The sequence below is a fragment of the Fringilla coelebs genome (genome assembly GCF_963513975.1).
Source record: "Fringilla coelebs genome assembly, chromosome: 19".
NCBI lineage: Eukaryota > Metazoa > Chordata > Aves > Passeriformes > Fringillidae > Fringilla > Fringilla coelebs.
In genome coordinates this window covers 8,406,078-8,432,094 of record NC_140045.1, presented here as the reverse complement: position 1 = coordinate 8,432,094, position 26,017 = coordinate 8,406,078, and the positions used below count along the sequence as shown (strand labels likewise).

General features: G+C 37.7%; 1 protein-coding gene across 5 annotated transcripts in view; it reads right to left on the bottom strand.

The window, feature by feature from the left end:
* The window catches only part of SPAG9 (sperm associated antigen 9), a 63,337-nt gene that overhangs the window by 9,452 nt on the left and 27,868 nt on the right, over nt 1-26,017 (bottom strand). For 2 of the 5 annotated variants that reach the window (XM_084218270.1, XM_084218273.1), the window contains exons 5-25: nt 21,911-22,064; nt 17,627-17,837; nt 17,035-17,134; nt 16,345-16,466; nt 13,210-13,267; nt 12,516-12,668; nt 12,376-12,427; nt 11,831-11,961; nt 10,660-10,716; nt 9,637-9,810; nt 8,842-8,971; nt 8,504-8,596; nt 8,056-8,223; nt 7,197-7,368; nt 5,887-6,114; nt 4,971-5,199; nt 4,454-4,576; nt 3,833-3,913; nt 3,287-3,354; nt 1,936-2,084; nt 732-903 (exon numbers count right to left, since the gene is read on the bottom strand). In XM_084218270.1, coding sequence (XP_084074396.1) covers nt 732-903; nt 1,936-2,084; nt 3,287-3,354; nt 3,833-3,913; nt 4,454-4,576; nt 4,971-5,199; nt 5,887-6,114; nt 7,197-7,368; nt 8,056-8,223; nt 8,504-8,596; nt 8,842-8,971; nt 9,637-9,810; nt 10,660-10,716; nt 11,831-11,961; nt 12,376-12,427; nt 12,516-12,668; nt 13,210-13,267; nt 16,345-16,466; nt 17,035-17,134; nt 17,627-17,837; nt 21,911-22,064 — 2,825 coding nt within the window. The remainder of the gene's footprint in view (nt 1-731; nt 904-1,935; nt 2,085-3,286; nt 3,355-3,832; nt 3,914-4,453; nt 4,577-4,970; nt 5,200-5,886; nt 6,115-7,196; nt 7,369-8,055; nt 8,224-8,503; nt 8,597-8,841; nt 8,972-9,636; nt 9,811-10,659; nt 10,717-11,830; nt 11,962-12,375; nt 12,428-12,515; nt 12,669-13,209; nt 13,268-16,344; nt 16,467-17,034; nt 17,135-17,626; nt 17,838-21,910; nt 22,065-26,017) is intronic. The other 3 variants (XM_084218272.1, XM_084218274.1, XM_084218271.1) reach the window with 2 other exon arrangements.

Below are 26,017 nucleotides of genomic sequence, written 5' to 3'. Positions count from 1 at the left end.
AGTTGTAAAGATAACCTAGAAGGGTACGACACTGTAATTAAATTGAGAACCTATGTTTCAAGAGTCTAACATTAGCTATGAGAAAGCAAAAAAGGTCCTTAATGCTGCACAGTAAAATCTTTTTGGGGCTTACCAGCTTTTAAAACAAACAAAGTGTGTTTACAGATATAAGACAGTATTTGTAATCCATTAAAATTAATTTCTCATTTGTTAGCAGGATGAGGGGAGCACAAGGCTGACACCAGCCATGTGCAATGCACAGCAGTGACTTGTGAAGGATTTCCCAGAGCTTACTAAGTTCAACAGCAATAAAAATTTCCTATCTTGAAGGTTGGTTTTTTTTTAAAATTAGGCAATTTTTCCAAGCAGGTAATGGATTCTTCTCATTTTTTGCTATGAAAAGTTGTATCAGTATAGAAAAAGAGAAAGATTGTAGTGTCTCTATTGGTGCCTGCCCAACTCAACCACTACTTTCCTCATTAGTTATGAGTTTTCGAGGACACTTTACACACCAGGTAAGGTCAACAGACTGTAACAGATGACCCATCACCCCCATCATGCTTCACAGACTGACTTAGGCTTCTACTTCCAGACTCAAGTTTGCACAAACTGATTTTAACTGGCCTTTCCACCCACCTTTACCACAAATCTGCAGTAAGAACTGCCTGATCTCTAGTAGGAAAAGGAAGCTGCAGACAGCAGGAACACACCAGTTTTTCCTGGGAACTTACCAAGCATTTTGCTTACATAGGGCTCAATGTCCACGTCCTGCAGGTGCTGATAGGTGTGGGCGTGGTAGAGGCGCAGGGTGGAGTCCAGGCGGATGGACACCCATACCCCATCCCCCACCCATGCCAGCTGCCTCACTTGGCTCTCCCTCCTTGGGTGGGCATCAAAGGACTTCTATGAAACATTGGGGTTCAAATCAGAAGGTAAAACAAATGGAAGAGTAAGAAAGGTTTCTCTGTTACTCTCATACAGTCTGAACTGGCAAATTCAATCAAGCACAACCCTCTGATTTGCAAGATCACAGACAGTGTTTAGCTCAGTTACAAATAGCATGTGGTGCTCTAAAATTGCTTCCCTTCCCTGAGTGTGATCTCAAAGCTGTAATTTCCTACTTGGTCTTCATTTACACATCTCATCCCATCCTGCTCAAGCTTCTGTCTCCCTTGAACTTGAAGCCTTTTTGGTCTGAGATCCTGCTGCCATAGCACAAGGTACATGCGCCCAAAAAATGTCTTTCTTCCTTGTTCCATCTTGACTGACTCATAAACAACCCCACCTTGTGCAAAATACACACTTATCCACCAGCAAAACAATCAATTTCACTTTTATATGAACTTCATTTCAGTTTTCCCGTATATATTTATAGTCTTCTTCACAAAAACAGGTTATTGAGTGATTGATATTTTCGGAAGAGCGGAGCAGTCACCTTCAAAGGCCTGGCTCATGTCTCAGGAGCTGAAGCACTTATATTGCTCAAGGCTTGCAGAAACCTCAGCCACTTTCTGCTCCTGAGATGACAGACTAAACACTGCAGACAAAACACCAGCTCACACACCTTGCATAAACTATTCTCTAACTGGAAGAAAAGTACATTCCAAATTAACACTTACAACCTCTGCACATGGGTGAACAAAATGAGGCACACAGAATAAGCTGGAAGCTGGCCTTACAAGCTCTGCACAAGCACAGTTTCCAGTTTCTGGCCAGTCAGAAGTGGAGAACTAAATCTCTCAAAAACTGGTTTCAATAAGTGAGAACTGAATCATCATAGCTTTAAGTCTTCCAAAACTACTATTTAGTAAAACAAATTTGCTAGGTAGCCTGTTTCCATACTGATGAAAACAGATGTTTCTGGAGTTACTTTGGAGTCTGAGCTGCAGCAATAAAACACAACATTTAACTATTTTAATCACCATTGGAACTTACCTCTATTTTCATGGCCTTTGGCTGAACAACATAGATTTTGTTCCTGTAGCCACACCAGACCTTGTCATGTACCACGGTCATGCACCGGATGGAGTGGTGCGGCCGGCCCAGGTCCAAAAGGTGATAGTTTGACAAATCCCACTGACCATCTGCAAAAACAGGAAGAAAAAAAGTAAAATGCACAGGAACCTGAGGTTTAGTTTAAGGAAAATTTAGAAGTACAAGCAACTATCTTAAAAGTCTAATTTTTTAAAAGATTGTAATAATCTGGGTAAATCTGTACAAGTTTATGGCTAGGCTCCTCATTAAAAAAACAGCAACTAACATCCCAAATGTTACCTTTTCTAAAAAATAAAGTTGGACAATGATTCAGGTTAAAAATCCATCAAAACATTTTTAAATCAGCAGGTTACCCTGTGCTACAGGCTCTGCTTGACTAGGACCAGTACCTCTGAAAACAAACAGCTTCCCACACAGCACCAGGCACCTGCTGCTTGGCTGAACATAGAAGTGCTGGCCAGTGCAGATTTTTTTAAAATATGCAGCAAGATCTTAAAAAAGGCACCTGAAATCTACTAAAAACATACTAAATTTCATCATTCAACACCAATTAAAAATCTTCTGTAGACTGAACTAAGGCCACAGATCATCAATGATATTCACTAGAGAGGCTTAGGTATTGTAAACTACTGCAGTGAGTTTTAAAAAAATAAACAAAACAAAAACCACTTAAAACAACTTAATCCCAGCTGCATCTTTTCCAGTATTTGCATTAGTGTTGTGAAACCTTTTAAAATCTTTTAAATGCTGAGCACAAGGATTTAAGCATCACAAGGGAAAGATGAAATGAATAGGGTGGAAAAAACAAGCTAATAGACAAGTTTCAGTTACTCATAATAAGACCTTCCCCTCCAGGTCCTATTTCTAGAGGGTGAAGAAGGAAGCTGGTTCAGGAGCAGTTTGGGCAGAAATTCTGAAGGCATGCTTACAAAATTCTCATTGGAGGACTTGCCCAGACACAATTTTTATCATTAATAAAACAGAAGACATGACTATTGAGCATAATGAAAATGCAAGAGAGATGGTAAAGCAGACTTTCAGATGGCTTTTCCCTATTTAGCAGATCTATCCCATTCTCCATTTCAGAGTAAGAAAATACTCCATGAATGCACCACAACAGTGCAAAAACAGAACTTGAATCTGCAACTGAAATAACAAGAAATATTTCTCATGACAACTCAGAAAAAGGTCAATGGGGAATACATTATCAAACATTACTTATAAATGGCACATTTATTTCTTTCCTAACAACTGTTGAAAATTCCCCTTTCCAGATGCAACAGAACCTTACCAACTCCCCGGTGAAAGATCGCAAGCGTCCCATCTGCCAGTGCAACCAAGACTATTCCTTTGACATGTCTGAGGAAAAAGGAGGCACAACAACACACTCTGTTAGACTGCTCTGCTCAGAAAGCAAGTTTAAACTAGGTATAAATATTTCATTTTTCAGCATATTTTTTACAGTCATTTTTTTATTAGCCCCAGTGTTTTGATTTCTACAATATAGCTCAAGAGAAGGGATGTAACAAGGGATCAAAATCCAGTTCAGAGAGATTGAAATATATCTGGTTACAATGCCTGAAGAAAATAGCAAAAGTAGCAACCCATAACTGTTTTGCATAGCTACAGCTCATCCTTTGGGCTATGTATTTCCAACAGGTCCAAGATTCCTTTTATTTTCCTTACTCCCTAGAAGTTTTCCACTGTCCCTCAAAGAGCATGCAGGCAGTTATGGCAATTGACATTCCCAATATCTGAGGAGGAAATATAAAACTACTTTGGAAAGTATTTTAACAGAAATTCATTATGATTTACATGACATTCTTTCAGGACTTACACAATACTGAGAATAGAATCTTTAAGTTTAATGGCATGAACACATTTCCTCCACTGGGCCACTGATGAATGAACATACAGGCTGCAAAGACAAATCAGGAGGGATTAAAAGCACTACCAGACAAAAACAACCACAAGCAAAACCCTTATAAACTGAAATCCACAATCAAAGGGAAAACAAATTTTAATCTTCCACTGGAAATTATGTGTACACTGAAAGGAAGAACTACATGAGCAGCAGAATGGCTTTTTCAGAGACCTAAAGCATTACAAACTCCCTTGCAGATCCATCTGCAGTAAAAATTACAATACATTTTTATAGCATACTAAAATATTGAAAGGTATGTAATTAACAGACCATAATTTCTTTGAATACAAAAAAACCCCAGAACCTCTCTGCAGATGAAGCGTTATCTAACAAAACAGGACTTGCTAATCACCTACAATACTTCCTTTGAATTCTGAAATGCCTAAAAACTACAGCAAAGCATTCAAGGTTTTGGCTCTCTTGAGATCATCCTGTGCTTAATCTTGACTTGAGACGGTTTCAGGCCTGTAGGCACAAGAAGCAAGTTTAAAGTAATGATTATAAATAAATATAACAAGATTAGCACTTCCTTACCATCCATTCTGTGCTCCAAGCCACATGGTTGGTAAAAGGCTACTCATTTTCTGTGCTTCTTCTCTCACTAGATCTTGCTCGCTTGGCAGAACTGCAACATCCTTATATAACTCTGACTCAGTACTAGAAAAAACACCAGTTAAAATACATTTAATGAAGTGCACAGATTACTCAGGCTACAAGCCAGGTGTTTTACTTCACAATTGAGAGTTCCTACACTGGCTTTTTAAGTACATGAGATGTTTAAAAACACAGTAACCACACATGAAAGTACAATACAGATGAAAACCTCAATAACCATTAATTTCTTCAAGTGTACATTTACTTTTACAGGGAAAACTAGGTTCCATTCAAACCTGTCAGTATTATTACCTCTGGGGAATGGCAGAAGAGAGTCACAAAGCACAGTCTTATACCAAGACTACTTATATGAACTTCAACACACTTAAAAAGGTAAAAAAGTAATCATTTTGTCTCCATGCTATGTGCCTACAAATGTTATACTTTTTAAAAATACATTTTAAGAGGTACGAGGCCTGAGACTAGGTACTTAGGCTGATACACCGGAGATGCCCCTGTTGTATGCTGTACTCCCAAGGGATCTGTAAAGACATGCTCTGTGTAGATGCCAGTTTGTGCAATATCAGCTGTGTCTTCTCCTGTCCCTGCATTGACTTCTGTTGCTTCTGTTGCCTCCTCTGCCGTTGGAATGTTCTCATCTACTGAATTATTTTCAGCTGCAATATCTATGAAACAAACAAATTTGAAAAACTTTTTAACAACTGCGATAGAATTTGCTATTGTTTAAAACAGCCAGAACTTGATACTTAAAACTGAAGTGAATAGCTGTTATAGCCAGACAGCTACAATTTCCACATCAGAAACAAAAAACATCACATCAGAAATGCCCAAATTTTATCAGGTGGCACTGTATAAACAAACGTCAAATGCACTTTTAAGAATCGGCCAGATGGCTCAGACTGGCCATTAAATTATTAACTAGGACAGCAGTAAACAAGGCCAACCACCACATATCCATTGACAATCATATCACCATATAGGCTCTGCAGGCCATATGACAAAAAAAAGTATGAATGTCTACAAAATAATCAGTTTCATTTAAATCTCTATTAAGACTTGACAAAATCCAAGGCATTTATTTTAGTCACACTCTGGCAAGATCTGCATTTCAAATACTACATAAAAGTCTCTCTCTAGAACACAAGAATTCTATCAAAAGTACATACAAGAAGCAGCTTCCAATTCCCATTTCATGTCACTTCCACCACTTTTTCAGCTACAATTTACAGATTTACAGAGAGTTTGTTATCACAGCTTACATGCTGTTAACCTCAGTAATTGCACCACTTATTTCCAGCTGCATCTCGAGGTGTTTGGCCAGCCCTGACACACCTATAGTGTTTATCACATACCTGACTGTTTCTCTGCCACAGGTGAGGCCCCATTGGTGTCATGGGCACCAGGAGCCCCCGTAAGACCCTCAGCAGTGCAGCCCACCACAGTGATTCCCCCCAGCAGGCTGTCAGTCTCAGCAGAGCTGTTGCTGGTCATACTGCCACACAGGGAGGATTTGTCCACTTGGCTGGAATCTGCTTCCTGGGACCCTTCTTCTCCTGCAGGGTAGTCTGTTTCTCTTGCCCCTGAAAGAGATTAAACTCAGAATAACATAATATCCTGAGCTGGAAGGGACTCACAAATATCCAGTCCAACTCCTGGCCCTGCACAGACACCCAGCAATCCCACCCTTTGTCTCAGAGCATTATCCAAATGCTCCTGGAGCTCTGGCAGCCTTGGTGTCATGACCACTGCCCTGGGGAGCCCTTTCAGTGCCCTATCATCCCCTGGGGAAGAATCTTTTCCTGATATCAAGACTAAACCTCCCCTGACACAACTTCAGGCCATTCCCTTGGAACCTGTCACTGAGTGTTTTTCATAGGGATAAAGCCGAATCACTTCTCTATCTAATAACTAAGCTTCAAACTCAATGAGATCTCCAGAGATTAAGCATGCAGACAGATCCTATCTACAAGGTTAGTTTCACACAATCAGCAAATGTGGAAGATGCTGTCACAAAGCTCACAAAACAAAAGCAAGATTGACATATGCTGCACTACAATGTCATTCACTCTATTTCAATCTGCAGCTTTCCAAATAGTTTATTTCAATTTTAATTATATCTTCTTCTAAAATCAGATTTCATAACAGTGCAGGTACACAAGGGCACCTAACTATATCTTTATGAAGAATTTAGGTACAATAGAGCCCTGGTTCTGGAAGAAAAACTTTTTCTCATGTCCCATCCTCTTACACTTTCAAGACTTAAAATACACTCAAATGCAGAAAAGATTCCCTCTGCAGGGAGCTTGCTTATCTTCAAGAGGCTGAAGAAGTCAAAAAAGCAACAAACATATTATTCTTTTTGTGATGTTCACAATTCCATGAAATATCGACACTGTCGCAGAGTTTATAGTACATCAAACAAAAGAGTCCCCCTTGGCTGCTGACATCTGATTTTCCGTTCATGTAAGTCAACAGCCAACTAAAGAGTGAAACCATAGGTAAAAATGCTGTAGTTTAATGTACAACTAACCACTTTCTTATTGCTCTGTTACAGTAACTTTTCACCATACTAAGTAACAAACCTGTGAGTTTTCACTGCCTATGAAAAATTGAATAAGAATCAGTTAAAAAAAGCAGGAGCTGAACCAGCCCAAGTGTTTACCTGGCACACTGGCAATACAAAGCACGTGAGAATTGCAAACTATGAAACTGTCCAGAATATTCCCTGGTTGGTTTGCATCAATAATGATAACTTTTGTAGCAGAATGTGTGCTAGTACAGATCCAAACTAGACTGGATAATTCTTCCTGGTGTTTCAGTTCCTTCTGCTGATCCTGAAGGAGAACAAAGGCAGAAATGAACAATAAAAAGGGGGACAAGAATAGAATTACTACATTTGATCTTTTATGGTCTTACATTTACACCTACAGAAATATACTTAACTTCCCACATGTTTGTGTATCTTCAATGCCATTGTAAAACTACATGTAGTTACTTGTTCTTTATGTATCTGAAGTATAAAGCTCCCTCATATTTCATACTTCTATTAAAAATACATAAAATAGTATAATTACACTGCATAATTATACAGTTAGACCAGTATAAAATAAAAATATTATTGACATGCCAACTGCCATACTCAGTATCACCACAGGTTAATGTGATATCCCAAAGCACTTGAAAATTTAGACTGTTTTTATAACCTTAATATGAATTCCATTCATGGCAGTTAGAACATAAGCAGGTCTGTCACAAATGGTTTTTAAAGGAGGTAGCACTGGTATAAGCAGTACATCATTTTGATGTAAAATTTATTTGCTCCTGAGATTTGCCAGCAAGGGAAGATTCAAAAGTATTTAATAGTTGGATTCAATAACCCAAACATCCTGGGCTAATCACTAACCAAGAAAACTCTATTTGTTACCAATGAACCTGATCAGAAAATACTTTAGTACTCTATTGTTACACAGTAAAGGTGTATAACTATATAATTTATTAAATGTGCCTTGCAGCGACCTTACCTTGAGCTCTTGATCTAGTTTATCTAAACTACTCTGGGATCCTGTTTGCGGCTTGTTGCCATCTGCATCCACACCAGTCACATCACTGTAGAACACGCTGGCACCAACCACAGATCCTCCATCTCGTGTCTTCCCTCCTGACAGGTTCACCCCTACAGCACACCACAGCTTGGGAGAAAAAGAAATGTATTACTTGAATCTCAAACAAAAAAGGAGAGAGAGAGACAAGCATTGTTAAATATGCTAAGGGATATCAATATTATTATATATCCAGAGTCCATTTTAAGTTATTAATTACAATTAAAGTCATATACATTTTACTGAGACAAATTCTTCACTATGTTTTAAAAAAACCCAACTTATTGAAAAAGAATGTAATTGAGTCCAAAACAAAAATATTCAAGCTATAGTTTGCCCAAGTCTCTTATCATCACTGGAAACATCCTACCTTCATAGAGGTATCCTTCTCATCCAAAGGTCTCAGGTAAACAGGTACAGGCAAGTTCTTCATCTTATTTTCACCCTGTCCACCATTTGCCACCTAGGTAAAAAAACAAACAAACGGAAAAAATTTTACCTTTAAATGATGTTTACAATCTTTGGAATCAGTTGCTCAGAATTTATTAAACAAAATTAGGAGTTTTGCATTGTTGTCTCCTTTAGAAAGATTCTTTACTGCTAAGTTCAACAAAAAAAAGTTGGAATCAAACACAAGCTGTGAAATCACACCCTCTTCAAGTGCGACAAAACATGAAGCTGTTACCATTACACTTGAAAACATCATACCTGTTTGTACTTCTGAGGTAGACTCCAGCCAAAAGCCTGCACTCTGCCATCCTCCTTCTGGACATGAGCTTTCACCTGGCGGTACTGCTCCCTCTTCTGCTCCCGGCGTGAGGCTAAACTGGCTTCAGTTCTGGGCAAGGATCAGGATTGAGGAACTTCTTACTTATGCTCTTTAGAAACTCTTGTGCAATAGGAATTGCTGTTAAACTCAATAACCAAGATCACTGTGGAAGCACTGGGTTACCAAGGATATCCCTAGGTTTTTTTCACCTATCAAGACACCAGGTTTCCTGTGGGCTATTTTTAAGGGACTGGGGAAAAACAGGCAAAATCAGAAAGTGTATTGCCAGCATCCTTAAAAGAAGTTAACTTGGGTTGTGTAGCTCTACTAGGAGCTTTAAAAGTTGTAACTCACAAGGACGTATTGCCAAAACAAAGCACAGAAGAAAAAATAATTACAGATTCCTGTTAGCCTGACTCTTAAGTGAACCTTAAGTACCTGAACAGTTATTGCCCAGCTACAACATTTTCATATAAAAGTGTACCAAGTGTTGCCTCCTGTGCCTAAATGCACTTTCTTGAAAGACAGTAGTATTTACCAAGTAGATTATTTCAGCCAGGTACTCAAAGTATTCACCCACTGCTGCACATTTTACTCTGCACTATCTCGATGCCTTATGAATCAACACTCACTTCAGGAGATTATACTTCACTTAGCAGCAAGCTAATAATCTCAGAGGACTAAAAGAGTAAACATTTGATAGAGCATATCTACTATAAAAACAAAATACTTACTCTTCACTTAGGAATTCAAAGGCTTTAGATTTGTCACTGGGTAATTGAGATAAAGTGCTGCTTCTTTTCTTGACTGATGGAGTAATGTGTGAAGTTGGAGCATTATATTTAACATTGACAGGAGGTTCTGGTTTCTTTGCTGTATTGCTGGATGAACTGAAGAGCCTGCTAAAACTAGAAGAAGAGAAAAAGACAAGAGTCAAGACTTGTCAGATACATCCAAATTTGACTATGCAGGCAAAACACAGCATATGCCAGCCTGTTCAAGACAGTTAAAGTAAGAAACTGGAGCCCAACACGCTCAGCAACACTCTAAAAGCACAAAACTCATGTCCATAAGAAAAATTCTTAAAGGATTATTATCCCATTTATCAAATTCAATGGGAACTTCATCTTGAATTAACATCTACAGGGAACCAACAAAATCAGGATGTGAACATCACACCTGGAAGACAGTTCTATGAAGGACATTAGTTCATGCAGAGAGCATTTTAAAAACCCCACTATTTTCTATGCAACAAGATAAAACAGTTATCAGCAAATCACAACATCAAAAGGATTATGTGACAAACATCTTGTTGAGAAAAATACTGGTTTAGATTTAAAGAGCTTGAAGTCAGAAAGGAGAATGTAACAATTGGTAAGCTGTACTTCACAGAGGGAAAAGAAGCTGAAATAAATTCAACCCACACACGCTATACAGGTTTCTACTTTTCATCATAAAAATGAATCTGGAAAAAATGTTCAGAACAGGAATCTTGGTGCATATTCAGCTAGGAAAAAAAATTCAGCACTTTGGCATTTAACTTCATTAAGTGCACAGCCACTCACTACATGCTGCAGCTTACAATACATTTTGTCTTCCAGAACAGTCTTACCGAGTTGGCATGCTGGGCAACAAGAGGAGAAGTGTTAAGATATCTTCATCTGCCAAAAAATAATTAGCTAACATACACAAATGTGCCAGCTAATTGGTTAGGGTCTTTATTTATTTCTGCCAGTAAGTTGTGTTTCTACACTTACAATTGCCAAATGCTTGATCTTTTCTTCTCTTGCATGGCTGGATTTTCTCTGGATGCTCTACAAGAAATTAATTCCAAGTTTACTAAGTAAGCAACAACTAAAACAGGAAAAGGAACGGAACAGTGTGTAACTCTTATTTTTTAAAAAAGGATAATATCTTGAAAATAATAAAGCCTGTTTTTTCACAATACTACTTCTTTACTGATAAGAGCATAATACTGAAATTCCCACTACAGGAAATAAAGTTACATAATAAACTTCATCCACATTTCTTTGGATTCCAAACAAACTGGCAACTTTTCAAACAGAAGAGACAAGTCTGCATAACACTTTGTAATGAAAAAAGCTTGAGGAAAGCAGCAAACCATTTAAAATTATTCTACCCCCTATTTAATATTTTAACCATTGTTTTTTGTTTTAAAGTCTATTAATCTTCAATACATCAGGAAATAATTGAAAAAATGTTCCTGTAGCCATAGATTAGAGATAGAAGAGGATTTCTTCAGCAGATAATAGCTACAGAAGAACAAGCCATGGCATGATGGGAACACCATCAACCCATGAGCACAATGGGAACAACTACATGTCACTGCTGTCCATGGCCTGCAGGCAGCACCACAGCCTCTGGTACCTGTGGTTAGGGCAAGGATGAGTTGGTCTGAGGCAGAAAACTTAATGTTTTTCAAACCATACCTTCCAAACAATGGACTATTCAGGATGCAAATGAGACCAAATCACCACCTTTATTGCTTATATTTAACATACCTTGCACAACTTTAAACTGCTTTATCCTGAACAACTCAAGTCTTTCCAAAGGAATTATGCTCAGTCTGAAGACAACATTATTCCTATTTTGGCAGCACAAGGCACGTGTACGCACAGAGTAATTTTTAATGCCCACCAGATTAATGTTATTTACAATTACCAACTTTTGCAATTGTTCCAGAATAAGCATCCCTAAAAAATGTGCGTATTTCACATCATATGAAGTAACACATCTTTACTGAGGTCTCACCAAGAACCATTCTGACAAATTATATACCCTTAACTTAAAAACAATGATCCTCGTGGGCACGAGGAAAACAAGCAGAAGGCAGTGAACCTGCTGACCAGATCACCCATCTAAAAATCACAAGGAGCTCTGTCAAAAATTCTATAAGAGCCTTTTCACCTTATCATCTCAGTCCATCGCACAGCCTCCTGCAGCTCCATCAGCCTCTCCTTGTACTGGTTCCTCTCCATCAGCACTCGGGCCATTTCCACACGTGTGAAGCGTTTCCGCTGGGCCGTGGGGACATCGCTCTGGGCACACAAGTTAACAAACATGGCAGGGACAAAGGTGCACCACAGGACCCTGCAGAGCCACCCTCTGCCTCCTGATTAACAGCCAGGCTAGGGCACAATTACAGATTTCAAATAGTTTGGGGCTTTAAAAATCTGGGTTTCACCTTCCTCTCCTCCCATCCTTAGTACGCAATATAATGTGAATGAAAACAGCTCTTCAAAAAAAGAGTGTGAAAACAGCAGAAAGAGAGCAAGCAAACTAATCACTGTCAATTTAAGTTTACTTGTGCTCTTTAGATCTTCTGTCATTTCTATACAGGGAGGAACTTTACCACTACTTACTAAGCAGTAAGTTTTAGTAGCACTCACTAAACAGACAGACCTCTAACGTCCCACTGAATTACGCACACAAAACCAGACATACACACATACATCATCATCCTCTTTAGCCTTCTGTCTTGCTTCTTCTGCTTCTGCACGAGCTCTAAATAGAAAAGAAAAAACAGCTGCAATAAATACCACAGTAGGGTTTTTCTTCTTTTCCTTTTTCACAACCATGGAATTACACTTACTTTCTCAGCTCTTCTTCCAGTTCTTTATTCTTCTCTTCAAGCTTTTGCTTTGCTTGTTTTATAGCTTCTAATTCACCTTGTAGTACATCCTTCTCACAGGTCAACTCATCCACCTTTGCTATTAAATCATTCTTCACCACATTCAGTGCATTTCTACACAAACATTGAAAACATATGGTTATAAGGATGGCCATGGTCTCACAGTTCAGCTTCAGCCTGCTTTTATTTTTTAAGACCTACACATTTCTTACACAGAGCTGTTGTAAAAAGATACAGCTTTCTTAGAAGTCAAATCATCTCCTCCCAAATCTCCAACATTCAGACACATTCACATTCTCTCTATTAGAAAAAAGTACTAATAAGTAGTTTGCTGATTTTCCCTCAACAGTGCTCCAGTGGATTTGCCTCTGCACTTAAAGCTGTGTTTCTGACAGGGAGTTAATCTCATCAAGACACAGCGCTGCATTTCTTGGAGACTTACAAGGACAAAAGCAGATTTTTCTTATTAGGTCCTTAATTTCTAGAAGAAGATCAACTCAGACAAATACACCTACAAATTCAAAATACTCACACCCCCATTATTCTGAGAACTGAGAGCACATTTGTATAGTTTCAATTCTGTATCAGGATATTGAAGATATAATGAAATAACAGAAATAAAGTCAGTATTTTTTACATAAACATTCTCCCTTACTTTGTCTCCAGCAGCTGAGTGTTTTCCAAAATAAGGTTTTCGACCTCACGCCCCATTCCTTTTCAAAGGAAACAAACACATTAAATTAGCAAATAAAATGGATGTTTTTACAAAATTTATGTTTTGCTATTGACTAAAGTAAAATGAATTTTACGTATGACAAAGTTGTCAGAAGAACTGTGAGCTATCTGAAGTTTCAGGTCCAACCTACCTTCTACAATTAGCCTTCCCTCCCACTTTCTCCCAGCCTGACTTCAATTAAAAAAGCCCTAAGACATCCCTTCCTAAGCATAGGCCAGTGCTGCTACTCTGTATATTTAGAAGATGTTACTGTACTAAGTCAAAAAGCAAACACAGCATATGTTGCAGAAGTATTAGACCACAAAATGTTCAGTTTAAAATGTTTAACTGCCTTTTACACCATTATCCTTATCGCTTTTAGATCTTGTATAAATAGATTGTTATATACCAAAGTGTATCAGTTATAGACACAAGACATACTGAATAAAGTTTAGATTGTGAAAGCCCTGCAGATTTCCCCAAAGCAAATGATACCTTACCAAAGTAATTATGGTCTTTAAAGCCCATGCATTCCATGTAGAGCAAAAACAAGAACAAGAAACATTTCATGTGAGGTGTAGTATGATCGAAGCGAAATAAAAGATTAAGACTTAGGAAGAAAGAGCGAATTAAAACAAAGCCACCACCAAAAATCTGAAGTGGGATGTGATGTGATTAGAAGCAGGATTTATACAGAAGACTGATGTGGAAGAATTTAAGTTTGTCACAACCATTTCCATTGGTTAAACCTCTTATAAGAATCAGTAACTTAATAAAAGTCTCTCCTTGTCTGTGAAGTAATTTAGAAGCACAGTCCTTGGAAGAAATTGTAAGCCATTCAGAAGTTTCCAATTAATATGCTTTTATGGAGAAAAGTGAATATAACTTTTCAAGTAACTACTTCAGTGTTACTTAAATTTCTGAAAATTAATTTCTTACCCTATTTTTTGCATACCTAATATAATTTTCAGAATTTTAAAAAAGGTAATTTCAGGAGAGAATAATTATTTTGCATCTTGCACAGCAAAATAATCATACACAGATAATAGCAGAAGTTATGTTAATTCAAGATTAACATAATGAATGAAAAAGGTATATTAATGGTGGAGGCTTTTTAAAATACTTTAGGAACACAATCTTCTAAGCAACTTTGGTGGGAGAAGACTTTAAAGATATTTGAATAAAGAAGAAAAGGTATCTATAAATAGACATGCAAGTCAAAGTTCCCTCTTTTGACATTTCCCTTTCTGGGTTTTGGATTAAAAGTAAATGATATTTACTGAAGTAACTTAGATCAAACATGGTTAATTTATCAATATCTGGAGAAATTCCCTATACTACAGCCATCAAGAGATTTTATTCAAGTTGCTATTGCTTTTTAAACACTTTCAATATTCACAGATAAAAGTATGTAGGATCATGTCCAACAGATTTCAGGATCTTTTATAATGCAAGAACAAAAACTAGAAAGCCAGAGTGCAATGGCAAAAAAAAGTTACCAAGCAGGGAAAAAATGCAGAGTACATATTGTATGAGAGCAGCAGCCAAGAATGCCTAACTGGAGAAGCAACAGATTTCAAAGATTTTTTTAAAAAAGAAGCATACACACCAGAATATTCCCCTGGGTATGCAGCCCAAGAGAAAACAGATTAGAGAATCCCAATTAACTATTTTTAACAACTCTATACTGAAGTTTAATGCTCACTTAGAACAGGTCGAAGTGCTTCAAACACACAGACTATCCTGGATGCAGGTGTGGCTTTTCAGATTTTTGACTATGGTTGTTCTCAAAGCGAAATTATGGTTCTAAAATAAAATTTTCAGACCAACACATTCTGCGTAACAAATGTAAGTATAATCCTAGGCTTAGTGTGCACACACTGGTGTTTCCAGCAATAGATTTACAGAAAATGGTAATAAACTCACTGACAAACCTTAAATAAGTTATACTAAAAAGTATACTATTTTTCGCCCATGGAAAACAAAGCATTATGATCAGGATATCTTGACAATAGTTTCATTTCCTTAATCAATTTACCACAGCTAAGGGATGGATGTTGCTCCATGTTAATACTTCTCCAGTATCTGTATTTTTGCATGCAGAATGTGTGATTAGTTGTCCCTGTGAGAATGGAATGACATCCAAGAGTTTTAGATGGAGTATGTTGCAGTAAGGATGTGGAGAGCCTCACTGCTAAGAGTGACAACAAAGAAAAACCATCTCAGACTGGAGATAGGCTCATTACTCCTAGTGAGTAATACCTGCAGAAATGTCACCTGTTTGACATAAAATAAGTTTCTGGAGGAACACTGAACAACCAGAAATACAGATTGCACACAGGAGTTTTAACAGTCCTAATAATCTGTATTTTTGCAGGGTCAGAGGACAGAAGTAAACAAGCTGCTGATTTTCTGCAAACAACTCATTCCAAAAGCACCTGAGAGTAGCATCTGCATTTTGTACATTCCATAGTACCAGCTTTCATTATTTCAAAATGAGGCCTGAACAATTACAGAGTAAAAATATCTTGCTATATTGTTTATAGAAAGATTATTCTTCTGATGACCTTTTTGATCTTGATCAACTCAAAACTCAAATTTATTTCAGTCAGCATAGAAGTAACAGCAAGCTCTTAGGGAAAGGAGAAATGTGGGTTCTCTCTCCCCTATCAATTAATAGTTTGATTCTCAAATTACCACCATTTCATTTGCTGCAATTCTCTTCCAAGTTAAAATCTCTAAGGAGGTGATAAAGCCAGGCCACTACAGATCAGGCACAACCTGAATAAAACTACCTAAAACTAGTTCAAGACAAAAATTCTTCCTTGAGAAAAAAATCCTTATGTAAGAGAACACACAGGGAGAAATGGAGGATAGTGTAGGAAGTGCTCCAAAAGATTAGGATTGTTATACAGAAAGAAACAAGAAACATTTGCTTCTGGTTTTGCATTCTAATGATTACCTTAGAATGCTACTCAAACAATTTTAATGCAAATGAAGCATAACAATAAATCCAGCAAGGCTAATTAAGCACTTCCTAAAAAGGAAAATTACTATGTACACCATCTTTCTTACCCAGTAAATCTGCACCTTCATCCACATCTCCAATTAGGCCAGAACCAGCAGATGACAGCTCTTCAAAGAGTGACTCTGTGTTACGGTCAAATGCTTTGTTCTTGATGCCTTTGGTGGGAGTGCTGGGCAGAGAATTAAACAAGACATGAAAAAGCAGGGAGATAACACTCCTACAGTGAAGAAAAGCTTTCTCTGTATTTTTCACCAGTAGTTCATTTGTTCCCTCAAACAAACCCCACAAGCTTTCAGTTGGCTTACAAGTTCTAGATTCTATTTTCAAATACTGCTTTGCCATCAAGATCCCAAACTTAAAGCAGTTGCTGATACTGAGCTGGAGAGGATTGTAATAAATTTAAGCATATCAGGTTTTGGCCTATAGAAATTCAGCTGTGTTTGGACTTAGCCCAAATGCCTGCAGAACAGACAGCTCAGCTAAACTGGAAGACATTTAATATAACAAGAATGCAAGAGAACTGAATAGTAGGAGGTTAAAATATTCCTCTGGTCAGAGAGGGGGCACTTTTCACACAAAGCTCTTCTTACATCCTTAAGATTCACCATACAGGATAATTTTATCCTTCTCATCACAAAAATTAAACAAAGACAAGAAATGGAAAATTCCTATACACAGCATCTTTAAATAACTTTCTAAAATTTGTCTTCTTCCTCAAATCACAACACACAACTTACCTGGAACCCTTATATCCACTGAGATCTTTATCCATATCCAACTCTGGAGTTGACTCAATAATTGCCTGAACTTCAGATTTTTCTTCATTTTCATTTCCCCCTGAGGCAAAGCAAGTGGTACATGCCCATAAACAAAATCATCATGACATATTAACTTCATGTAGTAGTTCTTAATCAATCACTAACTTTGGATACTTCTGTACAGACTTATCAAAATAATTATATTAAATTAAAAGACCCACAGATTTTCATAATCTAGCGCCGACACTGAAATTTCTAGGTCTCTCCCAAATTTAACACAAGTCATCCAACAGCACTTATTTCCTACTACTTCTGTAATTGAAACCAAGATGTCCAACACTTCACAACTCTTTGTGCCTTTTCTACTGCCAAAGAAATGTCTTAAATAATTCTGATTCTGAAGCAAAAAGGACTAAAGTCACCAATAAACAACAGACTTCTCTCTGACCAATATTCTGTACTCCTTAAAATATTGAGTAAAAACCCCGTTCTCATTTGTGGCACAACAAAAGATAAGTGATCAAATATGAGGTCCATAATAACCCTACATTAAGAAGTTAAAGAAGCTCACCAGTGCACACATTTCTTGTCTCTTGAGCTACCTGTACTTCAATATTCTTGCTTACATCCAGCTTCTCATTTGACATCTCTGTGTCCTTTGCAAGCCCTTCAACATTTTCCTTTTGAGGGGTTTCAGCAGGCAGCACAGGAACATCTGAAGCAGCTGTGGATGCTGGCGTAGTACATTTGGAGCCTGCTTGGCTAACATCAGAGAGCTCATCCTAGAATTTCACCATTACAAGTTAAAAATGAACATAAAGTGTTATTAGAAGAGTTGGGCATATAAACTAAGGTACGGACAACAAAATCACTGTATTTTACTGCAAATTATCAAATGCAAAGACAAATGAATAAAAATAATATTTTAAGCCAGTGCAGTCACCTTTAGCCTATGACTGTTGCACTCTTGTTAAGGCAATTATAGCTACATAAAAATGCCTTTATTTTTAATAGCAATGTTTGATCTCAGCAGATAATTTTAGTCACTACTTTTCTATGAAGGCTTCCAGAAAACAATCAGTATTCTCATTCTAAGAGTCCTTCAGCTGCACAATGAACTGCCTAATCTTCCCAAAGCTGTTATAAAATTAATGGTTCTGAATACACATGGTACCTTAAAAAGCAGTCACTGAAGAACTGATGCAAATATGGATTTACTAATATAAAACTGTAGTAATTCATAGAATCATAATCACAAAATGGTTTGGGTTGGGAGGGACCTTAAAGATAATTTTGTTCCAACACCCTGCTGTGGACAAGGACACTTTCTACTAGACCAGGCTGCTCCCAGCCCTGTCCAACCTGGCCTTGAACATTTCCATATTTGCAAGCACTTCACTCAAGTTTTATGCGTTTTCCAGTCTGAACTGCGAGCGCTGACTGAGACTGGGAATGGAACATGGAATTGTGATAACTACTTGTCCAGTTAGATTTCAGATCAACCAAGGAACATCAGTAAACAGTTCCTCCTCAGAAAATGATTCCTGGCAACAATTCACAGTGACACAGTATCAAGACCCATAAGTATTAATTACAGACTTAATCCAGCTGCTGGACTCCAGATTGGGACCATCACTCAGAGCTGCATCAAGCACTGTGGGAAGGCAGAGTGGATTGTGTGTGACACAACCAGAGGCCACTACCTGAATATACCAACAGCCCTTTTTCAGCTCTTCTCTCATCTCTTTCATTCACATTTTACTGCTCATTCATGCCCAGACCCACATCAGATGTCTGATCTATGACTTAAGCAGCACATGACAGTGAACAACAGCCCACTGCAGAGAGAGGAAAACAAGTTTGCCTGTTTAGGCCATTAGTTTCTAGTGCACACGATTAGAGGAATCTAGTTGGGGAAAATAAAGATGAAACTTGAGGCTGCTGTGTGCAAAATGGAGGCAGGATGGTAACATTTTATCAAAAGTTCTTGTAAAGTTTGTTTGGAAATCACAGGTGAAAACAAGGCTCCTGGACAAGTCTGTGACATTTTTTAAAGAGAATGTGACTCAACTTGTCAAGAACAAAACAGGTTTAGATTCTGCAAAGCACAAATCACTGCATGCCTTTTTGAGGAAGAAATGAAACTGAATTTTAAGGTTATTAAAAAAAAAAAAAAAACGCAGAAGAGACCTGCATGTAGATGTACACTGTCTCACTTGTACTTAGCATAAGATTACTATGAATTGTAACCTACAGATTTCTCCTTTTGGAACTAAGGCAAAATTTTTATTTGTTTGGGACAGGGAGGAAAGCATACATTTATGTATATCAGTATAAATAAATAAACCTTGCATCCTATAGAAACATCTCCACATTGAATTTGCAAGCCCTAGAAACAAAAATACAGCACTCGTTGCCTATCAATTACTGACAGTTCTCATTGCTTTATAGTAAATTGCAGAATAATCAATTATTAATATTTGGTTTTCTGTCAAAAGTATTCAGAAATACAGGCACCTCTAAAGGAATGAAAGAAAATAAAATAAAAGAAAAAAACACTCTGCAATTTACCCAATTGCCTTCTGAATGGGTGAAGTTGAGGCCTTGGCTAATGGTTCATACTCGAGTGAGCAGATACAGAAGGGAGGAAGTGGTGCCCCTTACCAAGGGCAACCAGAGCTCACACAAACGAGAAATAAAACCTCAGCAGAGTTGCTGGCTGTGTTTAAATATTTCCACATCTTTGTATTCCAAGAGCATCCACTAACTGATGCAGCACAAACCAATCACTGACTTTCACACACAAAGCTCAAGGAAAATAGCTTGATAGCACAAGAAAAAACAAGGAAAAGAATGGTCCTGTCCCTAAGGGAATTTCAAATCACCCCATATATTTTATATTTCTGACTTTATTACCTATGGTATTTTTTTAGCTTACTCTTGGAAACCACACAGATTAAACTATTAAAAATGTTTGTTCTAGAACTAGAGAAAAGCAAAGGTAATTTAATTAAATGACACTGAATTAATTGGAATATCTCAAAGACTAAACATTTGAAATTCAGTGCTGTGCTGACAGCAAAATTGACTTTTTTCATCATGTTGCCAAAAGACACCTCCAAGAAAAAAAATTAAGTTTAAAAATTCAATAATTAAATCTGAAGTGCTCATCTGCAGTGCTGTGCAGGAATGAGTAAAAAAGAATGACTGGTACATAACTGCATGTCATCTTACAATGATGTCCAGTGATCTCACTATTGCACAAGCTAGAGAATAGCAGATCTTTTTGTCTCTGCCTATCTGCTCCCTATTTATGATAGTTTTGGAAGAAACACTGGCCATTAAGGAAAGGTTCAGGCATGAATGGAAAAGAGATGCTAGAAAGCAGCAGAATCTTGTTTGTGCCTTGTACTGGATGTTAAAAACATTCAGAAGAAAAATATTAGAGAAAAAAATTTCAAATGCTGGTTTTGACTTCAATATATCAGGTTATTCAACAGGTTCAATTCAGAAGTACTTTACATTCATAGCTACAAAGTAAAGATGTTGCTTTGGACTCAAGGTACTTATTCTGAATAAATATATTTGAACAACTACAGTTTGTGCTATTTTGTGAATTCTCATTTTAGTGGTGCATTATTTTTAGAAGAATTATACCAAGAAGCCTGTTTTGACAATATGGATTAGCCAATTTTCTGAGGGAAAAGATGGAATCAGAAGCTTCCCTTTCTACCTCATCTCCATCTACTCTTAGTCATAACTTGTCTTTATTGTACATAAGTTATATTTCAGTCAGCTTTCCTAAAATCTGCCAATTCACTAGTGTTAACAGCATTAAGACAAAGGGAATTGGACATATTCAAGATCCAACTTCCTGACTAGCACTCTTTTTAAGTGAAAAATTTCTGGAAGCAAACTCACACTGTCACTTTGATATCCCTATAATTAACCACTACTTACTTTTCCCATTATCTCCTTATGCCCTCCATGATAACTAAATGGGTTCCTACTACCTCCAAATTGTTTTTGTAGTTCTCATCAGTTAATATTCCTGTGCTAGGCAAGTATTAAGTTCATTTAAGAGGAAACTCCTCTCAGCTATATGCCTTTCCAAAAATAACAGTGCATTTCAAAAAACTTCATGAAGAAATATATATTGGGAGGATTTACACATTCTGGAGTTCTTCACCCTGCACATCTTCCTCCCGCTGTGCTGTGAGTGCACCCTAGACTGCCAGACTCATCACACTCCATCACCACTCCCCAGTTCCTCCACTCCTGCAGATTGTTTTATTCCACCCTCTCACCCTTGGAACATAGAACAATTGAAGGAATTATAGCCAGGCTACAAGTAAGGGAAATCATGCTCACAGACTGATTTAGGTCATTCGCAGCTCTGTGGCCTCCCTGCACCATAGAGCTGGTAGTAGGCTGAGGCGGCATGAAGAGCACTGCCCAGGTAGTAACCAAAGCTTTCCTCCTAAAGCAGCATTAATAAAGCTAATCAGACTGTTCCTACTACCTAGTAACATATATAGTGTGGAAAAACAAGTTGGAACCTTTGGAAAGGGTTCCTAAGTCAGAAAGAATAGATCCACTACTGAGAATAAGAGGAGAACTAACCTATATTATCACTCATTTGGAAAATGCCCCCAACACTTTGTTTCTTGTACTAAGAAAAGTTCCCTCAAAGTTCCCTGGAGTAAGCAACACATTTGGCTTACACAGAAATGTTTTAGGGGTCTACCTCACCTCTTTCAATTTGGTAGGTTTTTGGATTTTTCCATCCTCCCAAAGATCTATCATCTGTTAGGGGAGTTTTTCCTGCCACACAAGGCAGGCAGGCTGCACTCACCTTGAGGCTGGTGTGGGACCGTGGTTGGCTCAGCTCATGGAATTTCCAGTGCTCTGCTGCAGGTGTTTCTGCCACCTCCCTCTGAGCCTCGGGCGTGAGGAGAGCATCTCCTGCAGGTAACGGGAAGATGCCCAGGGATATTGGACGCTCCTTCCTGTTGGAAAGACATGCAGGGTTCATCAGCCATCTCAGTTTATTTTCCTGCGGCCTCTGAAATCAGCAGGGAAGTGGTGACATTCCAGGTTCAAACATCCAGACACTCTTCCATTGAATGCGCAGTGCAGCACACCCAGACTATGTCACAGTACCCAATAATTCCTCATTTCACAACTGCCAAGTCAATTCCATGGCTTTAAATAGCAGTTATTGATTTAGACTACAGCTAAAGTTTTATGGAAATGAAACACCTATTCAATGGAAGTATAATTCAAAAGTGTTTCCTTACTTCAGATTGAAAATAGTTTTCAGTGGCCACTATTAAAAATACCATTTTGCACCTTTTTCTCCAAGATAGAACCACATAATTTCTACAACAGCAAACAGCTAAATCATCAACTGAAACATTTGCAAAATTGTAAACAGTAAGCCTCAAGCAACTCTTCTCAAATCATGGCGTATTTTATTCCTGAAGATCACAGAAATGGATTTGTGTAAGAGAAAAGAACTGGGTCAGGGAATTACCAATGTTACAACTGGCTCAGCTAAAAATTGTGTAGTTTTACCCAAGATCCGTTCCAACACTCTACTTCACCCTAAAGCTGCACAAAAGCTTGTGCCAGCAAAGCAAATTATTTCATTCCAAATTTTCACTTCTTCACTCTTTCTACTTCCCTATGGCAAATACCATTTGGAAATTCCAAAGGTTTACATAGAAACCCTCAAAAGAAACAAAAAAATCCCCAGTCAGTAGTGTACTCAGTAAACAAAAGGATTCATTCTTCCTGCTAACAAGAGACAAAACCATTGTGTGCAATGCCATTCATAGGCTACTGTGGCCAGCCCTGAAAAGGAAAAATATCAGCCAGGCCTACAACTGAGATAAGCAAAGTGTTTGTTCAGGCAGAACAATGTAATGCAGAAAAAAAATGACTATAATCAACTAGCACAGCTTTAAGTATAGTAGGCTGAGAAAATAAAAGTGTGCACACGTGATGGCATAGTTTTCACATTTTAGCATTATAAAAAGCCAAGACACAACCACATGTGCTTTCTTTCACAAGGCCCTTCACAGATTAAGCATAACCTAGGCAGAATTAGTATCTGCATACAAAATACATGTAAATATATAGCAAGGTGTGCTGAAAAGCAAAAGCTAAGCATTTTTGGACATATTTTTGATTTTGTTTACTTACTTTGAAGAAAAGTTAGTGAAGAAGGGATTTTATTTACCAATTATCAGTAAACTCCCTTTGGTAAATTTTACATTGTCAAAATCACAATGATAAAACAGCAAACAATTTGAATTGGCATGAACCTTTCCAGTCCAGGTGTACAAAGATGCTCCTTGTCACAAAAACCTTTGCACCTAATTCTCACATTGGAGCTAGCTTGGTCTTTCAGAAATATTAGTCCAAATTAAGTCATTAATTGTGAAGTAGTTTAGCACAACAAAGCAGGCAACAAGGTAAGTAAAGCAAAATCAGTCTGGGTTACAAAATTCAAAACATCAGATAATGTTCCAGCATCTGCAACTGCTGGAATGAGAAACCCCACAGTGGATTCCAAGATTTCCCACTATTGTAACTAACAGGCCCTGCTTTGCTTTCGATTTCCCACAAGTCTCGGGCATGTGAGGAACAAAAGGCAGGCCACAGAAGCTGAGACTATGTCAAAAGAGGGGCTGAGAACATTTCAGTGGATAAGTAGTGCAGGAACAAAAAGGAGGAAGAAAAGCTGCCCTTCAGTAGTTGATAGAGCTGCATTGTGAGAGGCCCAGCCTAATGCAGAGGGTCCAGCACATTTCCATATTGCAGGACATGTCACAAAGCTGATCTGCTTTGCAATCCTCAAAAGAAAGAATATTAAATGGATACTGTTTAAACAGTTCACACCTGGCATCATTTTTTTTTTTCAGATTAGTTTGAAAAAACTTTATTATAAACATATTTTGATGTGTTAGAACAGAGGTCAAGTGCATTGCAAAGCTGTACAGTAAATGAAGTTTGCAAAAGAGGCTATTTTGGAAATGAAGCTGCTTATGTGTCTGCGTTAAAAAAAATTATCCAATTAGACTGAAGCAATTTCAATTTATTTCACTGCTTGTTAAGCAGAAAGCAAAGAACCTCTTCTGCCTCCCCAGTGCACCAAAAAAAAAAATCTGAAAATGCCACAGTGAGCAGAATGAAAACGCATATTTTAAAAGCCTAAACTACTAAGAGATGCACTGAAGCATTTGCAGGAGCCTTTAGGAACTTTTAGATGCTCAGTTCCAAAATCTGACTAGTGTTTAAAAGTAGAAAAAATTCTTCTACAATTACATTCCTTCATCCTGTATTTTTATCTCCTTTTTAAAATTAATAAAGACTAAGAAAGTGAATTTTAATTCATGCAATTCCTAAAGCAAATTAGAAGGGCAGGAAAAACCATAGCTTCCCCAAACCCCTCAAATCCATTAAATACTCCAGGGGAACAAAAGCACATTTGAAAAAAAAAATCTATTTCTCAAATCCTCTGACTTATTTAAAACTTAAAAGTAATTTGTAAGTTACTGAATATGAAGTTCTGGTTTTGTTTTGTTTAGTTTTAGAGTGGGGAAATATTTATTCTGTATTTGGGTTTCTCCCCCTTTTAAACAAACACAGCCTTACTAACTAGGTCAATCTATAGAGTTTCACTTGAAATTTCTTTTATTTCTTCATATTTAAATACTCATTCAAGTTTTTTATTGGCTACTGGTATAAACTGGTATTTTTTTTCAATCTATTGATTGCTTTTAATCTTTGGAACAACACTCCTGCGCTCACAGACCCAAGTTAAAAGCATACTACCATACGAAATCTGTGTGCACCAAGTATTAAGGAGGAAAAAGTCACATTAGTGACTTCACAACATTAGTGTTCAGAGAACACTAATTTCCAGCATTTTTCCCATTTAAAATAAAATTTACCATTAAATTTATAACCGCAGGTAAAATATGTCAAGTTTTCAGGCCAGAAAGCTGCATTTTAAAACCTTGCCATCTGTGATTATAGTATTAAAAGATGCCAAGACTACTTTTGGTCACAATATTCTAAAGCATTTCTGTCTGCTACTACTCCAGGCACATAGGACAAACAGAACATAACCTGAGCAGGGTGACAGACCGCGGGCAACTTGCCATACAAGTACTGAAACAGAGGAGAGGGCAACATTTGGCTGAACAATAGTGAATACACTTAAAGAGCTCTAACGCTTAAATAATGAAAGATTTTTTTCCCCCACCAACCAATAATCAGATTTCTTGAAAATAACATGATCAATTAATTACTGTGGTTTTAACATCAATTAACTGATCTTACATAAGCCTTTTTATTAAAACAGGTGCAGTTTAATAGTAGAAAGCTTTGGACTGCATACATTTATGCTATACAAGGTCAGCCAAGTAGCTGACAATACACTGAACGTGAGCTTTATCCCTGACATTAGCACTGCAGCTTTTGCAGCAGGTTATAATAAACTGATGCTAAAGCTTTGCACAGAAAAGAGACACATAAACTGACATTAAATAAAAGGCAATGATAAAAAATAGACTATATCTCCATACATAGACACATTTACAACAAAACCTGACATTTACACATGATTTACTTCCCTAATTTGTCCCTGTTTGAAAAAGCAGGAGAACAGAAAGCAGGGGAGCAGCGAGAGCACACAAAGACGGGGTTCAGTGGGTTGGAGTACCTGAGGATCCTCGGGAGGTTCTGCGTCAGAGCTGGCACCCCAGTGGAAATGGAAAAGTGCACAAGCAGCAGAACAGAGAGCGACACCAGGATGGCTGAGTTAATGACCACCGCCCCGCCAACGAAGCCAAACACAAACAGCAGCATGCAGCCCGGATTCATGGCGCTGCGCTGGCATGGTGGAATGCAGGCTCCAAGACGGCTATGCAGGGGCCAAGGGGGGATCTTT